Genomic DNA, 25,824 nt, shown 5'->3' on the forward strand with positions numbered 1-25,824 from the left:
ATAAAAACACACAATATAATGAGCCAAAGTTCTGTGCTGTTCACAACACTATCCTCACTGTTTTAATTCATTCAAAAAGGTTGACACATTTTTCCCTTTCTTTTATTCACTCTCTTCTTGCCAGTACAATCTTTTTGCTTCCAGGTACATGACAGTAACTGTTTGCATGCAGCTTTACACCTTTGTTTCCATGGTAACCATGCAGTGGCTCCGGAAAGATTTTAGCATCTAAAATGGACAAACACTCATTCTGATTGACACACACACACACACACACTTGCCTTCTCTTCGCTTACGTAATGGGTGGGTGGAGTGGGCTCTGGCTTGCAGTGCTCATCCCTGTAATAGCTTCTCCTCTCCAGGGAACGACAGCGATTATTCCGGCTGCCTCCACTTCCTACAACCAGCCCTCCTCCACTTCCTACAACCAGCCCTCCTCCACTTCCTACAACCAGCCCTCCTCCACTTCCTACAACCAGCCCTTCTCTGGTTTGTCACACCCATTATTTTAAAATCGCCCATCAACACAGCACGTTTCACCCTTTCTCCCTCTCAGAAAAGACGTCACAATGTTACTTAGGGGGCAGATTCATGAATACATTTTGGTTCCAAAGACGAAGAGAATTGAGTGTATATATGAACATGGTGGATTTAGACCAAACAAAACAAACACGTACACTTCCAGGTTAAAACATGCAATAAATAATAGTCATATATACAGTGCCAGTCAAAAGTTGACAACTACTCATTCAAGGGTTTTTCTGTACTTTTACAATTTTCTACATTGTAGAATAATAGTGAAGACATCAAAACTATGATATAACACATATAGAATCATGTAGGAACCAAAAGTGTTAAACAAATCAAAATATATTTTAAATCTGTCAAAATAGCCACCCTTTGCCTTGATGACAGCTCTTGGCATTCTCTCAACCAGCTTCAACTGGAATGCTTTTGCAACAGTCTTGAAGGAGATCCCACATATGCTGAACACTTTTTGGCTGCTTTCCCTTCACTCTGCAGTTCAACTCATCCCAAACCATCTCAACTGGGTTGAGGTCAGGTGATTGTGGAGGCCAGGTCATCTGATGCAGCACTCCATCACTCTCCTTCGTGGTCAAATAGCCCTTAACACACCTCCAGGCTGTGTAAGTCAAATCAAGATCAAACTTTAAATTTGTCACATGGGCCAAATACGCTATATGCTTACTTACGAGCCCAACTCAAGAAAGGTCTTGCTTTACAAACGCATATACAGTTGCAGCTGTATGAGAAGACCTGCAAAACTGAGCAAAAAAATGGGCAGAAATGGGGAGATTTGATTAACCATTTTCACATCCTAGGCGATAGATCAGATATACCCCTACCCCTGAAACACATGGTCCCCCCGTTGTGACCATATTTCCAAGCACCTCTGTGCAGTCAGACCTTTAATTTTGTACCACAATAATATGCCTCCTCCCTGAACTTCCGAGTATGATCCCCTCCCCATGGGCCACTGCAGCCAGTGTTGCCAGCACTGCCACCGCCTGGGTGGGGGCACCCCACCGGCTAGGTACAAGGTTGTCAAGGTTTTCACCAGCAGCTTCGAGAACTTCCTTGTATATTATTCTCTCCCATCAGGGGGCTCTGGCCTTGCAGGACCAACCCTGCTAGGCAGGCTCAGAAGGTCAATGACTGCATTTTGGCTGCATACTGGCAGCTTACAGGAGGCCCATAAAACAGATATGGACTTCTCTTTAGTATCTGGGTCATTCAGGTGGGTGTCTAGGGTATAGGTTGGTGAACCGTTCCATCAAGATAGGACCATAAATAAATAAATGTATGTATAATTTATTTAAAACATGTTGTTCCCCATGATAGGAAAATAAATAAATTAGATGTATAATTTATTTGACAAAAACGCAGTTTGAGCTGTTCTGGCCATAATATGGACTTGGTCTTTTACCAAATAGGTACTATCTTGTCACAACACAATTGATTGGCTCAAATGCATTAACAAGGAAATAAATTCCATCGGCCCATAGGCTCATCTCTGCAACTCCTCAATGGGCTCGGGAGAGGCGAAGGTCGAGTCATGAATCAAACTAAACATGATACACCTGGCCACCTACTTCTTAGCACACTGTTCGCTTAACCCGGATGTCAGCCGAACAATGTCTGAGCAAACACATTTCAACTGACGACCGGAGTCAGCTTACAGGCGCCCGGCCTTGTCACAGAGCACGTTGAGCCAAGGAAAGCCACACCGGCCAAACCCTCCCTTACCACGGACGGTGCTGGGCAAATTGTGCTGCATCCTATGGGGCTCCTGGACATGGCCGGTCGAACCCCAGGCTGGGATCGAACCCCAGGCTGTAGTGGCACCTCAGCAGTGCTTTTGACCTGCTGCGCCACCCAGGATCCCTCTTAACATTTTGTGTTAAGTATGACGCAAAATGCAGAGACCATCAGCTTCAGGTGTCCTTCCATTGAAATGAACTGACATCTGGTATTTTGACATCCATATTTTTACAATATTTTGTGTCACCCATTTCAATAGGCTTCAAAACATTTTCTTTTGTGCCTACTAGACACGACCCAGGCTCCCATTATGTGAACAAGAAATATCAATATTACACTGCAAGAACATCTGGATTAGAGGTCGACCGATTTCAAGTTTCGATAAATCTGCATTTTTGGACACCGATTATGGCCGATTACTTTGCACTCCACGAGGAGACTGCATGGCAGGCTGACCACCTGTTACGCGAGTGCAGCAAGGAGCCAATGTAAATTGCTAGCTAGCATTAAACTTACCTTACAAAAAAAACAATCAATCTTAACATAATCACTAGCTAACTACACATGGTTGATGATATTACTAGTTTAACTAGCTTAATAATCAATGCGGTGCCTGTTAATTTATCATCGAATCACAGCCTACTTTGCACGAATGTACCTAACCATGAACATCAATGCCTTTCTTAAAATCAATAGACAAGTATATATTTTTAAACCTGCATATTTAGTTAAAATAAATTAATGTTAGCAGGTAATAGTAACAAGGGAAATTGTGTCACTTCTCTTGCTTTCAGCGCAAGCAGAGTAAGGGTATATGCAGCAGTTTGGGCCGCCTGGCTCGTTGAAGTGTGAAGACCATTTCTTCCTTACAAAGACCGTAATTAATTTGCCAGAATTGTACATAATTATGACATAACATTGAATGTTGTGCAATATTTAGAGTTATGGATGCCACCTGTTCGATAAAATACAGAACGGTTCCGTATTTCACTGAAAGAATAAATGTTTTGTTTTCTAAATTATAGTTTCCAGATTTTACCATATTAATGACCAAAGGCTCCTATTTGTGTGTTTATTATATTATAATTAAATATAGGATTTGATATAGCAGTCTGACTGAGCGGTGGTAGGCAGCAGCAGGCTAGTAAGCATTCATTCAAACTGCACTTTCCTGCGTTTGCCAGCAGCTCTTCACAATGCTTGCTTCACAGCGCTGGTTATGACATCAAGCCTATCAACTACTGAGATTAGGCTGGCAATACTATAGTGCCTATAAGATCATCCAATAGTCAAAAGGTATACGAAATACAAATGCTATAGAGAAAAATAGTCCTATAATTCCTATAATAACTACAACCTAAAACTTCTTAACTGGGAATATTGAAGACATGTTAAAAAGGAACCACCAGCTTTCATATGTTGTGAGCATGGAACTTAAAGCTTTTTTACATGGCACATTTTCCACTTTACTTTCTTCTCCAACATTGTGTTTTTGCATTATTTAAACCAAATTGAACATGTTTTATTCATTATTGATTTGAGACTAAATAGACTTGTATGTATTATATTATGTTAAAATAAAATAAAAAGTGTTCATTCAGTATTCTCATTATTACAAATATATACAAATAAATAAATACTTAATTTAAATATAAAAACAAAAAAAAATTGGCTGATTAAATCGGTATCAGCTTTTTTTTGGTCCTCCAATAATCCTTATCGGTATTGAAAAATCATAATCGGTCGACCTCTAATCTGGATTACAGTGTATTCGTGTGTGTGTGTGAGTAGGATGGGCGGGTGGGTGGGAGTTAGAGATACAGGCAGTCCTTTGCATAACGTCTTTATTTCATGCTCTGCTGAGCCAGAGCCTTCAGAGCGGCTCTTCACCTACACAACCACGAAACTACCGCTGATGGAGAAACACTAATGAATGGAGAGAGCGAGGGAAGATCCAGATAAAGCAGAGTCAGAGTGAAGAGTGGGAGGAACATTACTCTTGAAGGGTAACACTGAATTGATGGGAGCTTAGAGACTATTTAACACTCCTACAGTGGGTGAACTCTGACTTTAACCTTGACGTCACCACATACAGTCACTCAGCGTCATCGGAACTGTGCCATAAATGTGTGGAAGTAGAAGCACAACTATATTCTTAACATCGACATCAGAACAACAAAAACATACCTGCCAAAAAACAGAAGTAAGATTTCCCACTCTTAGTAATTTTGTGCATTCAATTGAACAGATAGGACAGTGAAGAGCAGATAGGAAAGGGTAGGAGAGCTGCTAGTCAGAAGGGTTGGATTCCAACCCATGCCTACTCTGGTGTGTGCCGTATCTAAAACAAAAGCTATACTATAAGGGTGTCAAGGGACAGGAAAACGGCAATCTGCAGTTCAACAAAGTGGTCACGCTGTGTTGGGGCAGGAGAAATACAACCACTTTCAAATTCATAGATTAACTATCATGATATCAAAATGATTGTTGACATTTTTTTTTTAGGCTATACAGCGTTGTTTATAATTGCAATGATTACAAACAATGGAGTAAAACAAGATTATATTTTGGGTTCTGATGGGAAACGACAGATTAACTAAAGTCATTAGGAATTTTTAAGTTTACTCCACAAGAGTAAAACATACTTTTTTAGAATGCTGTGTGACGCTGTTAATTAGCATTTGTACAGCTAATTAACATTTAGTAATTATACGGTCCGGCTGTTGTTGTGTGTACAACCTCCTGAATTACAACTGGTTCTCGTTTGTGAGGTTGACAGCAATAGCAAAAACATTAGCAATACGAAAACCGACACATCCTGGTTTTTGGGATTATTATAAAGTAAGAAGCAGTACTAAGCCATGTTAGGCATTTCTAAGCAGTATCCTTCCCAAAAAACATGAAGGGAAAAAAATCTAATATGGCTTAAATGCAGGGATTGTTCTGCAATTAAAATCATTGGGCAGGCCACCTCAACATTGTTAAGGACGCATAAGTCCAAAGTGTTTTTTCTTTAAAAAAAAATAAAAAAATCAGGATGGCTAAACTCTTTTAGTGTAAATTTAAGACTAGAACCAGACAGTGTGTATAGAAAAGATAATGGACCTATATATTTTTTACAATATAATCTTTGAGAACTAACAATAACCAAAATAAAAGATGGACAGACATGCAAAAAATTTAAATTCCCAAAACAATGAATTTAGCACTATTGATTGTGTTATGTTTGAGAAAAATAACATTAGCCATGGCAAAATGTGTATAATTGCAGGAAATTATCTTTAAAAACTGAAACTCTCTCAGCTGCATGGAGAAATGTGTAGATTTGCAGGAAATTGGCTGAAATATATTTTAAATAAAAAATGTTTTAAATTCTCTACACCACCAAGATGGGATCCTCTAAAATTCTCTAAAACCCAGTCGCACCGACCGCGGTATTTTTGCCACATAAGTCCCTTTTTGATCCCGAAAACTCCTTGAAATGTTACATGTAGCATCTTTAAAGACACAAATGGAATGGATGATAGAGACTTTATGGGTGGTGGACCATTCTTGATACACACGGGAAACTGTTGAGCGTGAAATATCCAGCAGCGTCTTCTGTCTTGCTCCTTCCCCCTCTGAATAGAACACATACACAATCCATGTCTCAAGGCTTAAAAATTATTCTTTAACCTGTCTCCTCCTCTTCATCTGCACTGATTGAAGTGGATTTAACAGGTGACATCAATAAGGGATCATAGCTTTCACCTGGATTCATCTGGTCAGTCTGTCATGAAAGAGCAGGCGTTCCAAATGTTTTGTACACTCAGTGTGTGATCTGAACTTAGGAGGATGAGTCGGTCTTCCTCACAGAGGCCAGGGCCTGTCTACACACAATGCCTCTTGTGCAGAGGACAGATGCCATACGAGCATAGTTAAATAACACATTTGCTCATATGGCCAGGTGCACACACACACACACACACATCAGAACTGCCTCGTTTATGCCAAGTGATAAAATACAAACTCTCACCAATACACACACACACACGCACGTCATTGCGAGAACAGACAGGCCAGCTGAGCAATGTAACTCCAATGGCATATGTGAGATGAGAAGTGGTGGTGATCAGAGTATAAGGGAGAACATGAGAATCAGCTTATGAAACACAGCAAAGATATTTACATTTTATTAACCTTGATTACTTTTCTCAATTACTCAATTACTGTACGTATCAGTTGTGCTCAAATAACAATTTCGGACCAAACAAGCAGGAATTAAAATGATATGGTCTGCCTCATTTATCCAGGTGGCCATTGTGTGTAGTGAAGTGAAGCGTTCTGGGAAAATACACAAGGTCTCAAGAGCCCGCGGGCTTTCCCTATGTAGATCAGCCGCACAGCTCCCTCCTGCCATCTCCATGTAAACAAGCAAAGACCGCACTTTCTCATCTGACATCAGCAATCTGAAGAGCTAATGCGGTTCACTCTTCTCCCCAATGCCAAACCAGTCCCTCACCCCTAGCAACTTGAGGTCCCTCTGTTGTCACATGTTGCTGACAAAACTGCGGGTCACTTACAGAGCAAAACATTTTGACGAGGAGATACGTAAACCCATCAACTTTGGGACACACGCATTCAGTGTCATTTCCTTGAAATCAAACGTGAAAAAAAAACAACCTTGCTCTATTGTTAAAATGGAGGCAATCGAGGGTGCAGTCCAGCTGAAGCACTAGGTCCTCTTCTAACTACCAACCCAACAACACTGATAGTCACACAATAACGTTAGGCAACATCTACACGTTTTGAATGAGACCTGTCATTTATTTGAACGAGGACCCCACTACCTACTTGTGTGACGGCTGTATGGAAGTATTCACATAGCACTGCTGTTTCAAAGTGTGGCTAAGAGGATATAGGGGCTAATTAGACCCTCCGATTGCCACTTCACCACAGTCAGCAATCCAGAGCACGCAAACACGTTTGCAGTTTGCACAATTTCATAAAAATATACACAATTTAAGTGCCTAAAGCTTGGTATCCACGAGATCAAGCAATATGGCAAAAAAAACAAAAGCATTCAAAGTGTAGCTAACCTCTATTATTTTTACTCCCTCAGCTTTGGGACATATCTGCATATGGTAGAGAAGTGCGCAACCACGCAAATCGAGGGAAGGTACCAGCTTAATATTGAACATGATCACCAGCTCACTAAAGAAACTGTTTTGAGTTTTGGCCCACCATGGTGTGGGAGAGGGCACTCAGAGATGCAACGCCCACCCCCAACCATACCACAAACAGTCATGTCCATTTATGACTCACATCCATCTGCTTTATGTAAATACATATTGCCCTACGCTGAGCTTAGAAGAGAAATATTCAACATACAGTGCATTCGGAAAGTATTCTGACCCTTTTAACTTTTTCCACATTTTGTTACATTACAGCCTTATTCAAAAATGTATTATATAAATATTTTTCATCTACACACAATATCCCATAATGACAAAACAAAAACATGTTCAGAATTTTTTATAAAAGACTTAAATCAAAAATACCTTATTTACATAAGCATTTAGACCCTATGCTATGAGACATCCTTGAGATGTTTCTACAACTTTATTGGAGTCCACCTGTGATAAATTCAACTGATTAGACATGATTTGGAAAGGCACACACCTGTCTATTTAAGGTCCCACAGTTGACAGTGCATGTCAGAGCAAAAACCAAGCCATGGATGTCGAAGGAATTGTCCGTAGAGCTCCGGGACATGATTGTGTCGAGGCACAGATCTGGGGAAGGACACCAAAAAACATCTACAGCATTAAAAGGTCCCCAAGAACACTGTGGCCTCCATCATTCTTAACTGGAAGACGTTTGTAACCACCAAGACTCTTCCAAGAGCTGGCTGCCTGGCCAGACTGAAAAATCGGGGGAGAAGAGCCTTGGTCAGGGAGGTAACCAAGAACCCGATGATCACTCTGAAGGAGCTCCAGAGTTTCTCTGCAGAGATGGTTGTCTTTCTGGAAGATTCTCCCATCGCTGCAGCACTCCACCAATCAGGCCTTCATGGTAGAGTGGACAGCCGGAAGCTACTCCTCTGTAAAAAAAAAAAAAAATTAAAAAGGCACATGACAGCCTGCTTGGAGTTTGCCAAAAAGGCACCGAAAGACTCTCAGACCATGAGAAACAAGATTCTCTGGTCTGATGAAACCAAGATTGAACCCTTTGGCCTGAATGCCAAGGGTCACATCTGGAGGAAACCTGGCACCATCCCTACGGTGAAGCATGGTGGTGGCAGCATCATGCTGTGGGGATGTTTTTCAGTGGGCCTGGGAGACTAGTCAGGATCAAGGGAAAGATGAACAGAGCAAAGTACAAAGAGATCCTTTATGAAAACCTGCTCCAGAGTGCTCAGGACCTCAGACTGGGGCAAATGTTCAACTTTCAACAGGACAAAGACCCTAAGCACACAGCCAAAACAACACAGGAGTAGCTTTGGGACAAGTCTCTGCATGTCCTTGAGTGGCCCAGCCAGAGCCCAGACTTGAACATCTCTGGAGAGACCTGAAAATAGCTGTGCAGCAACGCTCCTCATCCAACCCGACAGAGCTTGAGAGGATCTACAGAGAAGAATGGGAGAAACTCCCCAAATACAGATGTGCCAAGCTTGTAGTGTCAAATCCAAGAATACTCTAGGTTGTAATCGCTGCCAAAGGTGCTTCAACAAAGTACCGAGCAAAGGGTCTGAATACTTATGTAAATGTAATACTTCAGTTTTCCATTTTTTATACATTTGCTAAAATAAAAACTGTTTTTGCTTTGTCATTATGGGGTATTGTGTGTAAATTGATGAGGAAAAAAACCTTTTAGTATAACAAAATATAACGTAATATAATAGTATAACGTAACAAAATGTGGAAAAAGTCAAGGGGTCTGAATACTTTACGAATGCACTGTATAGGGACTCTGACTGCAATTTTCTGTTTAATAAAGAGTTAGGCCAATAGGCTGTGCTTTTACAGTATAATTCAATCCAGAAGGTCAACTCAGTGTGTGTGTACTCATGACCCTGAGAAAAAAAAAAAAAAAAAAAAAAAAAAAAAAAGTGTACTGTTTTTCATAAAGAGACAAATTCGATCACATCAGAGACAGCCATTCGTCATTTCCCCAGATGAGTCACGCATTCTCCAGACTCTTGAGTGGTAGGGCCATTAAGGCTGTGAAATGGTGCAGAGCATAATCCTGTGTGGTCTCTGCTGAACAGTTGAGTTGCACATGGAGTCGAACAGACCTTTGGGCTACAGCCAAAGTTTGGACCTTTTGGCCATAAAAAAAAATCCAACAATACCAGATTACATCAGAACGGTACAAGAGGTAACTCATCCCTTACTTCTGCAATCTAATTAATGAGGCATAAGCTCCTAGGCTACAATTATTTGTGTGTGAGTTGTTGATTGGTCCTTTAATAAATGGTATAAATATGAATTTAGATTTAGGCATACGCAATTTGAATGCTCATGGTATTCAGTTTGCATGGACTGATATGTGCCAATAAATTAACTTGATGAGGCCATCTGGAAGTGGATGCTCCACTGTTGCTGTTCCCTTCATTCAGGAAGTGTGCCATCTTAGCAATGTCGGCCTAACACAGATATTACCTTTAAAATTACCTTTCTGCTGTTCCCACCTGTGAGCTCCAACAGAGATCCTTACATGGCAAGGACCACAGCGAGATATATAAAATGCACAAGACCCTTTGGTAGTAGGATTGTAGTGTGTATCTAATCCTTATAGTGCCCTCTATTGGACCTGTGGCAGCATTATCAGCAACATTGTATATAATAACAATATGTATAAAATATATAGAACGCTGCAAGGTCATGCTCAACAGTTTCTCATGTGCATCAAGAATGGTCCACCACCCAAAGGACATCCAGCGAACTTGACAAAACTGTGGGAAGCTTTGGAGTCAACATGGGCCAGCATCCCTGTGGAACGCTTTGACAACTTGTAAAGTCCATGACACAAGAAATTGAGGATGTTCGGAGGGCATAAAAAGGAGTTCCTAATGTTTTGTACACTCAGTATACATATATTATATATAATCTGCATTTATAAATCCAACTAACTTTATTTACATACTGTTTCAGTACATGTTGTTCATGGTTTACAAAAGGGTATGGACTCACAAGGCAACTGACATTTGCTACCTTTCCATAATTCACTGTTTTTCTATTGTTAGTTTCTACAGATCCTCTGGCACTACCGATTTAGCTGCTGCCCCGAGTAACAATTGTCCTTTTCTGTTTGCGACATACTTTAACAGATAAAAATGTCCACCAAAAATGGCTCCTACATCATTTTGAAGGCATGGTTGCACAATGGTCAAATAACATACAGGCTACTAGAATTAAATAGTATACCCAATCCATGGGGAAATTGAGGAAACAACCTGATAGTTACCACCATCATGGGGGTTACACGCACCAACACCGAGCTGTAATGCTCTTGGTATCCTCTTTAACATGTAATAGATTTCATTGCGTGTCATGCAGACGACAGAAAAGGAGAGGACATTGCAAAATGTCATGTTTTCTGTCAAACCATAAATAAAACAGTGCTCCACGGTCTCGAGATAAAGTAGTGGGAAATGAACTGCTGCAAGTCTAACATGCCACAAGATGGCAGTCTCCCTTCCTAATTTACTTAACCCCTTTTATTATCCATCAAGTTTGTAGTCTATAATAATGATCATTACACATCATTAGCATGTTTGCCTAGCTTATGTGTAGCATTGCTCCTATTCCCATCAAGAAACAGGTGATAAACACGCACCCACCCACACATCCAAACAAGACCCCGGCGACTCTGATTCTGAGGGAGATGTGTCATCCCCCCCTCCCCCTCCTACCAGTCAGGACAGTCGTCCTGTGAGAGAAGATATTCAATTCAAGTTCAGCTTTGGGGTAGGGGGCCCCGGGTGCTACCAGAAAGAGGCTCTCCATGAGACAGGAGAGCAGTGAGATACCTTCCCTATTAAGGGAGGCTGGCATACAGCTTTTTTTCATCTGAATAACAAATAGTGCCCATTAAAAACCTCTATGGAGCAAATTGGCAGACTGTGGTCTGCTTTTGCGATTAGGCCACTGGAGCTAGTCTGTGTATCCCACTGATTCAGATGAATAGATGTGATAAGACTAACTTAGATAATACATGTGCAGGCAAGATGGTTTGTAAAAGTCAGACAAGCCTTGTGGTAGATGGATCTAAAGGGGGCAAAGGGCACATCTAATGGAACAATCATGCTAGGTGAAGTGAAGCTACTGAATGTGAAACATGATTGCTCTGCAGTGTTTGACATTCACAACAATGGACCTTATTCACACCAGTCTTGCCCTTTTTAAACAACAACTTATTAGCTGTGTAAAACCACCAAAATGTGAACTCTGGGAAGGCATTGAGCTTCAGGGACAATTTTTTTTTAAATCAGCAGGAACATGGCCTTCCAAGACTGGCATGTGTAACAAGTGAATCTTTCCTTGCCCTCCATCTCTGTAGATGCGTAGCTGATTGAGAGGCCTCCAACCTTACTCCTTTGCCTGGTCCTGAGATAAATTGGTAATGGGGAACAGGTTAAACCATCCACAGTTTCACTCTGCTGTGATGGGTTTCAGCAGGTTGCACATGCCCTGACCAGATTAGACAGCACCTAGGCTAATGCTTCATAAGATGATTACATCTATTTCAGGAGGCATTAGTTCCATAGCAGAGTTGGCAGAGAAATGGTGATTGATCAACAATTTACAAAGAGCAATAGATCTCATCCAGGGCGGCAGTGGTTAGAGCATTGGACTAGCAGCCGAAAGGTTGCAAGTTCAAATCCCGAGCTGACAAGGTACAAATCTGTCGTTCTGCCCCTGAACAGGCAGTTAACCCACTGTTCCTAGGCCGTCACTGAAAATACAAATTTGTTCTTAACTGACTTGCCTAGTTAAATAAAATATAAAATAAATAAAAAAATCCCCCAAACACACACTACATAACCAAAGGTATATGGACACCTGATCGTCAAACATCTCATTCCAAAATCATGGGCATTGATACAGAGCTGGTCCACTCTTTACTGCTATAACGATCTCCACTCTCCTGGGAATGCTTTCCACTAGATGTTGGAACATTGCTGTGGGGACTTGATCCATTCAGCCACAAGAGCATTAGTGAGGTCGGGCACTGATGACGTGCGATTAGGCCTGGCTAATCGTTCCAATTCATCCCAAATATGTTCGATGGAGTTGAGGTCAGGGCTCTGTGTAGGCCAGTTAAGTTCTTCCACACCGATCTCAACAAACGATTTCTGTTTGGAGCTCGCTTTGTGCATGGGGGGGGGCGGTGTCAAATGGTAAAGGGCCTTCCCCAAACTGTTGCAACAATGTTGGAAGCACAGAATTGTCTAGAATGTCACTGTATGCTGTAACATTAGCCCGAACCATATAAAACAGCCTCAGACCATTACTTCTCCTGACACCAAACTTTACAGTTGGCACTATGCAGTGGGGCAGGTAGCACTCTACTGGCATCTGCCAAACCCAGATTTGTCCGTCGGACTGCCAGAAGGTGAAGTGTGATTCATTACACCAGATAACGAGTTTCCACTCTTTGCTGTGTTATTCTTATCTCTTGTTATTGTTATTTTCTTACAACTGCATTGTTAGTTAAGGATTTGTAAGTAAGCATTTCACTGTGAGGTCTACACGAGTTGTATTCGGCGCATGTGACAAATAAAATTAGATTTAGATTTGATTCCACTGCTCCAGAGTCCAATGGCGCCAGCTTTAAACCACTCCAGCCAACGATTCCCTGGTAATGTGGGAGAAAAACAACAACACTTGCAGTACCAATCATTAAATCATGGAAGTTGACTCATTTGTAAGACCAACAACACACACAAAATTCAAATGGCAAGGATTATGACCCTGTAGATACAGTGGGTCATCCTTATAGTGACTGCAAGTCTATGCTACAAATAGGTCAAGTGAGGGATTAATCATACATCAACAGCCACTCTCACCTTCTGACCACAAACTACATCTCAAAACGATGGCCTATATGGTTGTGTTGTTCTTCTGTAGCTCAGCACATGATAAACACTATAGTTAGAGTGCCCACACATACTTAATTGTATTCCAATGATTATCCATGAATCAGTATTGCACAATAATCTTGACGCGTGGAAGCGGATCAGCGCAAGATATGGCTATGCTCCTATATAGCCAAACATCTGTTGCGGGGGGCATTACGCAGCAGTCGAAGAGCACGTTGTAAAAGATTACATATAATCCCCCAATGTTTTGTTTAAAGGCTCCTAGCCAAGCTTGGCAATGTGGAAGCTTCACCATGCATTAGAGTATTACAACTTCCCCCAGCACATTTCAGTATGAGGGCGTCCAATCCCCTTTAGATTTCATATTCCAAAAAAGGCAACAAAATCATAACAATATACTCCCACTCGGCAGTTGGCCAACCTTTAAAAGCGTTGTATAAATACGGAGGTAGTTAAGCAAATAGGCCTTGTTAATTACATTTCAAACTACTAGACCGGAGCTGTGGTAGACAAATGTTAAATGTTTCTGACAGTGGCAGATACATTAATGTAGTTAATGACCATCATAAAAATTGTATTAGAACAGGGCCAAAAGAACAGGGTGACAAACCCTATTAGCAATGGACTCTTCATCATAATCTGTCAAAGTTACATCAACTTCCTAGACCCCAGGAAGAGTTTCAGCTGCCTTGGAAGCAGCTAATAGGGATCCTAATAAAATACAAATTGTTTTACAATTTTGGTAATTTATTAACAGATGCTCTTATCCAGAGCGACTTACCTGGGCAATTAGGGTTGCTCAAGGGCACATCGACAGAACGTTCACCTCGTCAGCTTGGGGATTCGAAACAGCAACCTTTTAGTTAGTGGTCTAACGCTCTTAACCACTAGGCTACCTGCATGAATACCTATAACCAACGGCTCGAAATGAAAGGCCTTGAAATGAAGCATTTCATATTGGAGTTACCAGTCCCACAAAAACTCAATCTTGATCTGACAACCACAGGAGCCATTGCCAACTTATTAAAGGGATATGAATACAGTTGTGGGCAAAAGTTTTGAGAATGACACAAATATACATTTCCAAAGTTTGCTTCTTCAGTGTCTTTACATATTTTTGTCAGATGTTACTATGGAATACTGAAGAATAATTACAAGCATTTCATAAGTGTCAAAGGCTTTTGACAATTACATGAAGTTGATGCAAAGAGTCAATATTTGCAGTGTTGACCCTTCTTTTTCAAGACCTCTGCAATCTGCCCTGGCATGCTGTCAATTACCTTCTGGGCCACATCCTGGCTGATGGCAGCCCATTCTTGCATAATCAATGCTTGGAGTTTGTCAGAATTTGTGGGTTGTTTGTTTGTCCACCCGTCTCTTGAGGATTGACCACAAGTTCTCAATTGGATTAAGGTCTGGGGAGTTTCCTGGCCATGGACCAAAAATATTGATGTTTTGTTCTCAGAGCCACTTAGTTATCACTTTTGCCTTATGGTAAGGTGCTACCTCATGCTGGAAAAGGCATTGTTCGTCACCAAACTGTTCCTGGATGGTTGGGAGAAGTTGCTCTCGGAGGTTGTGTTGGTACCATTCTTCATTCATTGCTGTGTTCTTAGGCAAAATTGTGAGTGAGCCCACTCCCTTGGCTGAGAAGCAACCACACACATGAATGGTCTCAGGATGCTTTACTGTTGGCATGATACAGGACTGATGGTAGCGCTCAACTTGTCTTCTCCGGACAAGCTTTTTTCCGGATGCCCCAAACAATCGGAAAGGGGATTCATCAGAGAAAATGACCTTTTCCCAGTCCTCAGCAGTCCAATCCATGTACCTTTTGTAGAATATCAGTCTGTCCCTGACATTTTTCTTGGAGAGAAGTGGCTTCTTTGCTGCCCTTGACACCAGGCCATCCTTCAAAAGTCTTCACCTCACTGTGCGTGCAGATGCACTCACACCTGCCTGCTGCCATTCCTGAGCAAGCTCTGTACTGGTGGTGCCCCGATCACGCAGCAGAATCAACTTTAGGAGACGGTCTTGGCGCTTGCTAGACTTTCTTTGGCGCCCTGAAGCCTTCATCACAAAAATTGAACCCGTTCTTGATGATCCAATAAATGGTTGCTTTAGGTGCAATCTTACTGGGAGCAATATCCTTGGCTGTGAAGCACTTTTTGTGCAAAGCAATGATAACGGCACGTGTTCCCTTGCAGGCAACCATGATTGACAGAGGAAGAACAATGATTCCAAGCACCACCCGCCTTTTGAAGCTTCCAGTCCGTTATTTGAACTCAATCAGCATGACAGAGTGATCTCCAGCCTTGTCCTCGTCAACACTCACACCTGTGTTAACGAGAGAATCACTGACATGTCAGCTGGTTCTTTTGTGGCAGGGCTGAAATGCAGTGGAAATGTTTTTTGGGGGATTCAGTTCATTTGCATGGCAAATAGGGACTTCACAATTAATTGCAATGCATCTGATCACTCTTCATAACATTCTGGAGTATATGCAAACTGCCATCATACAAACTGAGGCAGCAGACTTTGTGAAAATTAATATTTGTGTCATTCTCAAAACTTCTGGCCATGACTGTACACCAATCTAGCTCCACTTAGTTACATTTTCTACTGATCACAAAAAAAGTCAAAAACATCTGCATCGTCTTTAGAAACAGATACTTTTAGTAGACAGTGTGATTTTTATTTTGACATCTTATTCTGGTCCATGGAAATGAAGGAAGAGGGAGGGTTGTTCGGTTTGGAGGGATTTGAGGAATCCCTTTTTTACTGGTTTTCCCTAATAAGTTGTGTAGCAGTCCGATATTAAACTTTTGAGTCTACAAATGAAGTTGCAGTGTCTATGGATTATTCTTATCAATTATCCTTAGGCTACATGTTGGTGGAAGTGAGATTCGAACCCACGCCTGCAGGCAGTATGTAAGGCCGACTATGAGGGGAAAATAATAAAAAACAGGGAGCAGCAGAGAGTGTGGCACCTTACTCTAAACCCCAATCAGCACTTACTCTTCCTCCTAAAACCAGAAAATAAAATCCCAGTACGGTCTCCAAATAAAAGTATCACATTGCCATAAACGTTTACTGCAACAGCTCATGTTAGTACAATGACTCTGGGGATCAATACATATTGTCAGGTTTGTATAATCAGTGACTGCTTAATCCTCAAGTTTCAAGCTTCAAAAGGCATTGAGAGTGCAATATTCATGTTCAACATATAATATCTCTACTTAGGTTTAGAGATCAATCTATTTAAATGCATATTAAATGTTATTGATATTTCCGCTCTCCTTATCATTGTTGTCCTTTTTGATAACCAGTGGGGGCTTGTCACAGAAAGAGTGAAAGCCCATTCTCAAACAAGCTAAAATAGCATTAACCTGATTTGGAGGATAGAGATTCCAGGTGGTCAAGTACAACAGGGTCTGATCGGTGTGTAAAAAGGCATGCCCAGCCTTTGAATGCCAACTCACAGGGAACTATGTATGATGAACTCCTCCCGTGTTACTACGTTAAAGGTGCACTTACATTGCTCGGAATTTCATGTCACATATAATAAATAATACAGAGATTGTAGCGTGCCAACATTAATTTCATCTCGGCTTTGCCACTGCTAACTGCAGAGAAGGCTTTGGGAACAATAATGCGTGGCCCGAGCAATACGTTTTACATTACATTTTCAAACTCAACCTGAGAGGTCAGATTGTAGGTTTTATCATTTGGAAAATGACCATGTCATGAACCTTTGAATGATGAATAAGAATCATGCATTATACCTATCTCCAATAATGCATTGAGGAGATACTTGCATGCCCTTCAAATAATTGAAAGGTATCCGGGGGAATGATCAAAGATGCAAAAGTCCCACATCATTATGCTTTGTTTGAATCCTTACGAAGAGTGTGAGGAGCACCTTAAAAATACCACAGGCACTGAGAAGCATCTACTGCAATATCAGCAGAATTCAAAATAACTATATTTCAGAAAAAACACCTGCAGAATGTGCCCACTGTTCAGGCATAGCAAAATGCAGGTTGAGCAAATGTGACAATAGACAAATCTCTAGTGTTCTATTGTGAATCCCAAAGACTACTGACTAGATTATAAAAGAGGTATTACTTCACTGTGTCTATCAACATCCATACTGTGTGTATGAAATAGAATAAGGGTGAACATGGCTAGACAGTTGAGGGGGAAATTGTTTTTTGTTATGCTATAACATTCATGACATGCCTCTGATTTATAATGACAGGTGAAGCATTTGACATATTGGAGTCAATTAAAAGAATGGGTGGATTCCAATATCCAGCTTGACTTACCAAGCAGTGCTTGGAACAGGCTGCTTTTGAAGACCCCCATCACTCTCTGAATGGCAGATTTGAGCTGTTGTTCCTCTGGCTTCCTCAGTTTAGCACAGTAGTCTTCCAAAAGGCCTAGGGCCCTAGCTGTGTCTGCAAGAGGGTACGGATTGGAGACCATTTTAGTTTATAGTTAAACATACAGTCGAGTGATGAAATGGCAAACATCAGACAAGCACCACCAGGACTAATTTACAAAGCCAATTTGTTTGAATAAGGTTTACAGCAGCTTGAGCTTCTGCCCAGATTTTTGTCCCCATTTGTGAAAACAATTCTTAAAAAAATGTAATCTTAAGCATGTAATGACAACTGCATGTGCAAAAGACGATATGGTCACTTGTATGGTTTATAATTAGCAACCATTTTCACTGCTAATATGAGAGGCAGTTTTGTAACTGCACAGAAATGTAGAGCATGGATAGTGTCCCCGCTTGGCACGGGTGTCAGGGGGCGAGATACCACTCAGTCACACAGAGACATCATCCTTGGGCTCAGACCCTGTCACCAAGGGAGACCCCAGTACACTAAACTTTGACTTGTTTCAAAGAAACTCATGAGAACAGACTGTAAAATGGTCTTTACTTACTGCTATTGACTTATAATTCCTGTTAACTTGATGTGGCCGTCTGCTGTCTAGTTCAAGTTTCCAGGAGTAAAAGTAAGTCTGGAAGGTTGAACGATCTTGCATGACTTTCTGTTTATTATTTTATGTTAACCCCCGTTTTCGCCCCAATTTTGTGGTATCCAATTGGAGGTTACAGTCCTGTCTCATCACTGCAACTCCCGTACGGACTCGGGAGAGGCGAAGGTCGAGAGCCGTGCGTCTTCCGAAGCACAAACCAACCAAGCCGCACTGCTTCTTGACACAATGCCCACTTAACCCGGAAGCCAGCCGCACCAATGTGTCGGAGGAAACACTGTGCACCTGGTGACCGTGTCAGAGTACACTGCACCCGGCCCACCACAGGAGTCGCTAGTTCGCGATGGGACAAGGACATACCTGCCGGCCAAACCCTCCCCTAACAACCCTGTGCCAATTATGCACCGCCCCATGGGTCTCCCGGTTACGGCCGGCTGCGACAGAGCCTGGACTCGAACCCAGAATCTCTCGTGGCACAGCTAACACTGCGATGCAGTGCCTTAGACTACCACGCCAATTCGGGAGGCCTCTTCCATTACTTTCATTGTACAGTACAGTTGAACAACTCGGACAGCATTTATTTTTTATTGCTGCACATTTACAGACCAGTGGATGAGACGATCTGAGGTCACGCCAGGACAAGCCTCATTACACATTTATTTATATGGAGTTGCTTTGTGGACTGAACTTACACTACAATCACCATGTATAGAAATTATATAAAAATCCTTTACTGAATATGATCACACAATTCCCACAAACACTAGACATAGTTGGGGTGGAAGTTATCTCCATTATCCACAATATACATAAGGCTATTATTCCCTGTTCCCATAAGGCAATTCCCTGCAATATTCAATTAAAATAATGCCATCACTTAAATGAATAAGGCTTCATCAATTCTCACAAATAAGTATAAATGCTGTATAACTTATGCATGATTTAGAAATAAGGAATTATTCGGGAAGTATTCAGACCTCTTGACTTTTTCCCCAAATTGTTACCTTACAGCCTAATTCTAAAATCTTTTTTTTTTTTTTTTATCCTCATCAATCTGCACACAATACACCATAATGACAAAGCAAAAACAGGTTAAGAAATGTTTGCACATTTATTAAAAAAATACCTAATTTACGTAAGTATTCAGACCCTTTGCTATGATACTTTAAATTGAGTTCAGGTGCATCCTGTTTCCATTGATCATATTTGAGATGTTTCTATAACTTGATTGGAGTCCACCTGTGGCAAGGCACACACCTGTCCCACAGCTGACAGAGCACGTTACAGCAAAAATCAAGCCGTGATGTTGAAGGAATTGTCCGTAGAGCGCCAAGACAGGATCGAGTCAAAGCACATATCTGGGGAAGGGTACCAAAAAAATTAAATAAATCAATTTACATAGGTATTCAGACCTTTTACTCAGTATTTTGTTGAAGCACTTTTGGCAGCGATTACAGGAATCTTCTTGGGTATGACGCTACAAGCTTGGCACACGTGTATTTGGGGAGTTTCTTCCATTCTTCTCTGCAGATCCGCTCAAGCTCTGTTAGGTTGGATGGGGAGCGTTGATGCACAGCTTTTCATGTCTCCCCAGAGATGTTCGATTGGGTTCAAGTCCGGGCTCCGGCTGGGCCACTCAAGGACATTGAGACTTGCACTCTGGAGCAGGTTTTCGTCAAGGATCTCGCTGTACTTTGCGCCGTTCATCTTTCCTGACTAGTCTCCCAGGCCCTAACACTGAAAAACATCCCCACAGCATGATGCTCTGCCACCACCATGCTTCACCGTAGGGATAGTGCCAGGTTTCCTCCAGACGTGATGCTTGGCATTCAAGCCAAAGAGTTCAATCTTGTTTTCATCAGACCAGAGCATATTGTTTCTCATGGTCAGAGTCCTTTCTGTGCCTTTTTGACAAACTCCAAGTGGGCGTTCATGTGCCTTTTAAGTCACTCCTGTGACTTCCGTCTGGCCATTCTACCATAAAGGCCTGATTGGTGGATTGCTGCGGAGATGGTTGTCCTTCTGGAAGGTTCTCCGATCTCCACAGAGGAACTCTGGAGCTCTGTCAGAGTGACCGTCTGGTTCTTGGTCACCTTACTGACCAAGGCCCTTCTCCTCCGATTTTTCAGTCTGGCCGGGCGGACAGCTCTTGGAAGAGTCTTGGTGGATCCAAACTTCTTCCATTTAAGAATGATGGAGTCCACTGTGTCCTTGGGGACCTTCAATGCTGCAGAAATGTTTTGGTACCCTTCCCCAGATTTGTGCCTCGACACAATCCTGTCTCTGAGCTCTATGGACAATTCCTTCGACCTCATGGCTTGGTTTTTGCTCTGAAATACACTGTCAACTGTGGGCTCTTGTATATACACAAGTGTGTGTGTGCGCCTTTCCAAATCATGTCCAATCAATTGACTTTGCCACAGGTGGACTCCAATGAAGTTGAGAATCATCAAGGATAATCAATGGAAACAGGATGCACCGGAGCTCAATTTCAAGTCTCATAGCAAAGGGTCTTATGTAAGTAAGGGTATGTAATACTTATGTAAATAAGTTATCGGTTTATTTTTAATACATATGCAACACATTTCTAAACATGTTGTCGCTTTGTCATTATGGGGTATTGGAGTGTAGATTGATGAGGGAAACAAATGTAATACATTTTAGAATAAGGCTGTACTGTAACAAAACGCGGAAAAAGTACTTTCCGAATGCACTGTATTAGGCCTAGTACTTAAAATATTTATTAACGCTTATTCCTGAACACTATAAAAATAGTTTGTTACCCAATATTCCGATCTATAATAAACTACATGTAACTGCCAAAATAAAGGAAATGCTTGAGTAAATGAGATACAAATATTTTGAAAGCAGGTGCTTCAACACATGTGTGGGTCCTGAGTTAATTAAGCAATTAACATCATGCTTAGGGTCATGATTAAAACACGCCCAGTTGCCCATTATTTTGGATATCATGGCTAGAAGAGATCTCAGTGATTTTGAAAGAGGGGTTTCAAAGAAGCATATAGGGTTAAAGGGGGTGCGTGTCACCAGATCTCCACCCAACTGAACACTTATGGGAGATTCCAAAGCAGCGCTTAAGACACTTTTTTTCCACCATCAACAAAACACCAAATTACAGATTTCTCATAGAAGAATGGTGTTGCGTCCCTCCAATAGATTTCCAGACAATTGTATAATCTTTTCCACTCCAATAGAGTTCCAGACAATTATATAATCTTTGCCAAGGAGCATTGAAGCTGCTCTGGTGACTCAACTCCCTATTAAGACACTTTGTTGGTATTTCCTTTATTTTGTACATTATCAATGACTTCTGTTTCATAGGCCACATTAGGCTTACATTACAAGTTATGGGTAATGTTTTATTTAATTTGCCATTAGCTTACCTACAGGAACATAACCTAGAAAGGCTAAAGGCAAGCCTACACTCCGACATGGGTCTAAAAGTGCTGAATGACAGTTTTTTCACTTGCGGCTGCTTAGTGGCGAGACACCTGTTGTGCCAACGACGCTTCTGCTCACCTTTTTTTCTTACAGGCATAGTTGAATCCTGGATCCGTATTGGTGATTTACTCCATTAACAAAAAGGTTTCCGGCAGTTGTAACCCCTAGGTAGGAAACCACATCATTGGCGAATTAGTTTTGCTATAATGTGTGTGCCCTTAGGTTCAGTTTTGAAAGCTATAGGCTTTTGCTCCAACAGAATCAGTAGGCTAGTCTAAAATAACAGACTATAGCATAGGGCAAAACAGACCACAAACAAAAACTATACTTGCAATGTAGTTCGGCATGCTTGTTCAATTAATCGTCAGCAAAGATGTAGCCTAACCAATGCTTCGCCGGGATGCATTCAGCCCGAACGTGTTCAACTAAATAAATAAAAATCGAAATCCTCCTATTTTCTGTTGTCCTGTGAAAAGTGTCTTGTCTGTAGAGTGTGTGGGCTATGGTTCCGATAAAGGCTTGCTGCTGTGCAGACAGGTGCAACGGCTGTAGCGGAGGCGTTCCGATGTTCACATACAGACAGTTATCAGGGGATAATGTCACGGACATGAACAACAGCCTAGGCTAAGTGGTCGGTCGGTATATTCTCTCAATTGACAAACTTTTCTTGAGCCCAGCTCAGCGAGATTTTCCGCGTTTCTATCACTGTCCTTGCAGTTTGATGCTGGCATTGAGTCAATGGCGCTCCCATGTGATGACCTGGAGATAAAAAATAAATAAAAAACAATGGCAGTCCAAAGAAACGTTAAAGGTGGGGTAACGCTAATCGGCAGAGTGAAATATGCAACCATTGCTATTTTAGCGCGTGAAAAAAACCGTTAAATAATTAAATGAGTAGGGGTAGCCGCCTATTTATAGCCTAACATCACATCAAGTTTAATTAAGCTACCTTGCAGCAATTACCCAGCCTAATATTTTTTTCTATGGATTTGGGGTGGCCCAATTAGTCAAACGAACCAGGTGTGCAGATATATATGGCAATCAAAATACATAACATTAGCTGGCCAAAATGTATTGCAAGTCATACCACCACGAATACAATTGATGGGCTCCATCCAATATATCAGTTAGCTAAGGTTATGTAGCTGGTGTGATTCTCCGTCATCTTTCTTTGATTTAGGATATGACATCCTTTATAGCCCGTATATTCAACCATTCACAAACTGAAATGAACCAATGCTCGCAAACACATGCATCGTTGTTGCTCAACCAGCTAGGCTACTTAAAAACGAAAGCCTGGACAGTGGAACTGGAAGTTGGCAAAGCGTTTGGTTAACGATAGCCTTTCCTGATGTCAGTGCGCTCGCGCCTGTTGGAAAATACCTGCCTGGCTGATCTTGCTGTAAAAGCAATGTCTCTGCAATAACCCGTCTATTTTACACATTTCATATATTCTTTGCGAAATATCTGGAACTTCCTCGTCCTCTTATTTGCTGTGTCACATCACCACGGTTTTATTTCCAAATCTACAGCCACGGAGTGGAAAGCAGTATCAGTTTTAGCTTAGCAACGGAGAGGTTTGTTACTAGCTACACCTTGATTGACAAAACTTTACATCCAATGGCATGGCGGTGCTTTTTGTCCAGGCTCGGGATTACGAACCAATACAATTTGTTGTGAAAGGTTCAGAGTTCACTCTGGTGCACGTGGTTTAAAATGGCTGCGCCCTTCACTAAATAATGATACAGAAGAAAATATTGAAACAGCTAAACCCCACCAAAGAAGAAGAAACAGCTAAACATTTACAGCACATAGCTAGCTACATTAGAGCTGAAACATCGCCAAGGTAAGGAAGGAATACTCGACAGTACAGAAATACATCGACTGGCGTTATTCCAGTGTAATCCTGATTAATAATATCTAAATGTTTTGTTCTCTGAACTATGCTACATGGACGGGGTTTTATAAAATGTCATGTTGGCTAGGTAAAGTTATCAGTCTTATCGAACGTGTTGCATACACGTTCACTCAGCCCTGTCAATGATAGCCAACATTATTGACAGACAGTGACATTTATTTTAAAAATGTGGTCATGCATTGCAGGGAATCTTGCTGAAGATGTCAGAAAACAGCAATGTCGTTGTACAGAAAGGCACCAGCCGCACAGTTTCCAGAGCCCTGATCATTCAAATGATGGCGGAAAATTTCGAACGGTTGCCTGAACTTGACAGGTACGTTTTTGTAGGCCTATGCCATAGAGAATGATAGAGGCCTCTAGTGGCCAAAATGTTTATTTTACCTTTATTTAACTAGGCAAGTCAGTTAAGAACAAACAACTTCACAAACTATGCGCACGCTTCAATGGCGCAGAAGTCCACGTGTTGTTATTCTGGGTGGCCAGATTGCTCACAATAGTGATGGGGAAAGTAAGCTTCCTGAAGCATAGTTAAGCACGTCTGTTTTGTTGCTAAACAACCAACCTGTCTAATGGCACAGGTACAAAGATGAGTCATCCATCCAGCTCTATAGCCTAGACATGTTTTCATTGCCTTGACAGCCCTAGCCCTACTTGTAATTGATAGCCTTTTGCATTTTGCTCTCATAACATTAACAACTTATGAAATATCACTGTTGTTCTACAGGAAAATCTTCACCTATGGCCCCATGTACCTGGGAGGTAATGGGGCATTTGCAGGACTGATTGCCAACAGCTTATACAGGAGAGCACTGAATGTCACTCAAGGGCGTTTTACATCAAATCTCCCAATGGCTGTCCTACCATTCTTGACAACAGTGGCCATGTATAATGTAGCTGTATCCAAACCATTATTGTCTGGTGAGTGTTTAATTGTTTCAGTTGCAGTTGAAGTTTGACAATATTTTAATTGTTTCTGAAATTCTTAAACTAATTTCAGGTGACCTTAACTGTCCAACCTGTGTCCTGATAAGAGGTGCCCTTGTCGGCGCAGTTGGTGCTGGCGTATATCCTATTCTGTTGGCTTTGCCTGTGAATGCAGGCCTTGCAACCAGGTATGTGCAACTCTTTGCAGTCAAAGGTTTCATCAAGATGCTTGGCTGACTGAATTTGCATAATTATGCCACTGTAATTCTGACAGGTACAACACTACACCATTGCCAGAAAAGGGAAACGTCCTCCGTTTTTGGATGAACATTACCCAACCCATCTTAAGGAAAATGGGTGTTGTGATAGTGCTACAGGTGTTCTTTGGAACCTACCTAAGCTCCAGACACTTTGACAGCTACTTGAAGTTGATTCAGTTGTCCACCTCAAATGGCGAGGACCTTCAGGATTAAAACAGTTTCAAACCAACCTAAATGTTCTGTATTTTTATTTTCTTCAGTCCTTGAGTTACATGTACAAACATCTGGATAATCATAATGTAATGACTAAATTATTTCAACGCTATCGCTGGACTAAATTTATGCAATGTCAAAGGGCAAAACAAAACCACGGGGGTACTGCAGATTGTAATTTTCCCCACTGTTTTCAATGAGGTCGTTTACGGCTGTATCGGAGTAGAGGCCCATTCATAACTGTAATTCCAAATAGATGGCAGCGTTCACACTGCAACGATAACAAAAAACTGGCTGTTTTTTAATTTATTTAAAAAAAATCACATTAAGTATTCAGACCCTTTACTCAGAACTTGGAAGCACCTTTGGCAGCAACTACAGCCTCGAGTCGTCTTCGGTATGACGCTACAAGTTGGCACACCTGGATTTGGGGAGTTTCTCCCACTCTTCTCTGTAGATCCTCTCAAGCGCTGTCAGGTTGGATGGGGAGCGTCGCTACACAGCTATTTTTCAGGTCTCTCCAGAGATGTTCGATTGGGTTCAAATCCAGACTCTGGCTGGGCCACTCAAGGACATTGAGACTTGTCCGGAAGCCACTCCTGAGTTGTCTTGGCTGTGTGCTTTGGGTCGTTCTGTTGGAAGGTGACCCTTTGCCCCCCAGTCTGAGGTCC

At 41.6% G+C, this 25,824-nt stretch overlaps 1 protein-coding gene and 1 long non-coding RNA gene across 5 annotated transcripts in view; one reads left to right on the plus strand and one right to left on the minus strand.

Annotated features, from left to right (window-relative positions):
• The window catches only part of LOC110537716, a 54,650-nt gene extending 31,241 nt beyond the window's left edge, over window positions 1-23,409 (minus strand). Inside the window, exons 1-4 of one of the 4 annotated variants that reach the window (XR_005034998.1) lie at window positions 23,222-23,322; window positions 22,167-22,597; window positions 21,917-22,002; window positions 17,698-17,829 (exon numbers count right to left, since the gene is read on the minus strand). This is a non-coding gene — a long non-coding RNA (uncharacterized LOC110537716). The other 3 variants (XR_002475675.2, XR_005034999.1, XR_005034997.1) reach the window with 3 other exon arrangements.
• On the plus strand, window positions 23,279-25,169 carry tmem126a (transmembrane protein 126A). Its single transcript, XM_021624019.2, has 5 exons — window positions 23,279-23,684; window positions 23,942-24,069; window positions 24,481-24,674; window positions 24,754-24,868; window positions 24,955-25,169. Exons 2-5 carry the CDS (start codon window positions 23,957-23,959, stop codon window positions 25,151-25,153), a joined length of 621 nt encoding a protein of 206 aa, XP_021479694.1. The 5' UTR covers window positions 23,279-23,684; window positions 23,942-23,956; the 3' UTR covers window positions 25,154-25,169.
• Window positions 25,170-25,824: the final 655 nt, after the last annotated feature.

This window comes from Oncorhynchus mykiss, chromosome 12, assembly GCF_013265735.2.
Source record: "Oncorhynchus mykiss isolate Arlee chromosome 12, USDA_OmykA_1.1, whole genome shotgun sequence".
Taxonomy (NCBI): Eukaryota; Metazoa; Chordata; class Actinopteri; order Salmoniformes; family Salmonidae; genus Oncorhynchus; species Oncorhynchus mykiss.

Coding starts and splice junctions, on each gene's coding strand:
- tmem126a (XM_021624019.2), top strand. CDS start 23,957: ATGTCAGAAAACAGCAATGTCGTTGTACAGAAAGGCACCAGCCGCACA. Junction 24,675..24,753: donor ATCCAAACCATTATTGTCTG/GTGAGTGTTTAA, acceptor AACTAATTTCAG/GTGACCTTAACTGTCCAACC. Junction 24,869..24,954: donor AATGCAGGCCTTGCAACCAG/GTATGTGCAACT, acceptor TAATTCTGACAG/GTACAACACTACACCATTGC.